The 2,012-nt window shown below is 37.3% G+C and overlaps 1 protein-coding gene across 1 annotated transcript; it reads left to right on the forward strand.

Moving 5' to 3' along the window:
* The first annotated feature begins 214 nt into the window (after nt 1–214).
* On the forward strand, nt 215–1,153 carry LOC135886407 (olfactory receptor 6X1-like). Its single transcript, XM_065414164.1, has one exon. It carries the CDS (start codon nt 215–217, stop codon nt 1,151–1,153), a length of 939 nt encoding a protein of 312 aa, XP_065270236.1.
* Nucleotides 1,154–2,012: the final 859 nt, after the last annotated feature.

The raw sequence follows: 2,012 nt of genomic DNA on the forward strand, positions 1-2,012 counted from the left end.
TTTATTTATCCTTACAACTGTACCAAAAAGAAAAGTTGGGATATCCCTAGGAATTCATCAGAAAACACTAGCAAAGAATATTATGAAATAACTAAATTGAGACGAATACTTTGTAGTAAAATCTAAAATGTTTCTTAATTTCTTATTCCCATTAGAGAGAGAGAGAGAGAGAGAGAGAGAGAGAGAGAGAGAGAGAGAGAGAGAGAGAGAGAATATGGGCAATGGTACAACGATCAGTGAGCTCATTCTCTTGGGATTTCCCAATCTTCATGGAATGCAGATGGTGTTCTTTGGTGTCATTTTATTCATGTATCTCTTAACTCTTGTGGGGAACAGCCTCATCATCACAGTTATGTGGGCTGATCAAAAACTTCACACTCCGATGTATTTCTTCCTCTGTAACCTCTCCTTGCTGGAGATCTGGAGCACGACCCTTGTGGTCCCAAAGATGCTGGCCAACCTACTCTCGGACAGAACAACCATCTGTTTTTCCTACTGCATGGATCAAGTTTTTCTCCATTTCTCCCTGGGCACTACGGAGTCGGTCATCCTGACGTCCATGTCTTTCGACCGCTACTTGGCTATATGCCGACCGTTGCATCATGCCACCATCATGACTAGCAGAGTCTGTTTCCGTTTAGCATTTCTGGGTTGGCTTGGAGGAATTGTGCTCATCCTCTTCCATTCTCTGCCTGTGTGGATCCTGCCGTTCTGCAGAGACAATCGAGTTGACCATTTCTATTGTGACCTTGGGCCACTTCTGAAACTGGCTTGTGTTGACACATCCATCATAGAGTTCACAGGTTTTATAACAACTGTCATACTGCAGGGCAGTGCATTTCTTTTCACGTTGACATCATACATCTTTATCATATCTACTATCATCCAGATCCCTTCGTCCACTGACCGAGAAAAGGCTTTTTCTACTTGTGCTGCTCATCTGACAGTGGTTAATGTATTTTATGGGGCACTGATATTTATGTATATGAGACCCTCAACTCATTCTTCCTTTAGGATAAACAAGGTGGTCTCCTTACTCAACACAGTCCTAGTTCCAGTTTTAGACCCTTTCATCTATACCATCCGAAACACAGAGTTCAAAGAGTCCCTGAGCAAAATGATAAACAGGAAAAAGAAATCCCTACACATTTAGGATTCTCTGGGCTGTAAGAACTAAGATTTAAACCCAAACACAATAAGCGAGGTTTCCCTACTGTTCTGAGTGAGGCTAAGGATCAGATGAAGGTGGAATTTTAATTTATACCTTCTGAAGATTTGGATCTGTGGATTGTGTTCACCATGATAATATCTTGCAGATTTTAGCAGTGTTTTTAATCCATTGATTTGGATTTTCATTTAATATACCTGAAGGGATATACTTGTGACTTTGGCCTCAAATAAATTCAGAGCTTCTAGTAGCATTATTTTTTTTTAAAATGCATTTTGGATCTAAAATGTCAAAGGCTGGGATAATGTATTTGTAGGTAGAAATTGGATTCTGTAAAAAGTTGATTATATAAAACGTGAAATTTATAGTGTGCTCCATGCATGTATTTTTACAGTTGCATTTACTACGTTTATTAACAATGATTCCTTTTTACTGCTTTTCCCAGTAGTTTTGTAACATTTTTCAGCATGTCCTGAAGGTGTTAAAAACACAACATGAACAAAAGTTGAGGTTTCTAAACTGCCTAAGGGAGCTAGGCATGCAAATCCCTTTGAAGGGTACTTGGCTTTGGTGCCTAATTCTCTTAGGCTTACTTGAAAAGCCAAACTTTAGTGATTTATATATTTCTATTAAATATTATTAAAACCAATTATTTTGTACTCTTCATATTACTATATTGTTAATTCTGGAATATTAGAAATAAGACTATACATAATTCCTTTATTTTTTGGTCTTGTTCTATACATTTTAAAACATTATTTTCTTTAAATTTCCAAAATAAATAAATAAATAAATAAATAAATTACATATTACTCTAGGCCAGGGGTCGGCAACCTTTGGCAAG

The sequence above is a fragment of the Emys orbicularis genome, chromosome 12 (assembly GCF_028017835.1).
Source record: "Emys orbicularis isolate rEmyOrb1 chromosome 12, rEmyOrb1.hap1, whole genome shotgun sequence".
NCBI lineage: Eukaryota > Metazoa > Chordata > Testudines > Emydidae > Emys > Emys orbicularis.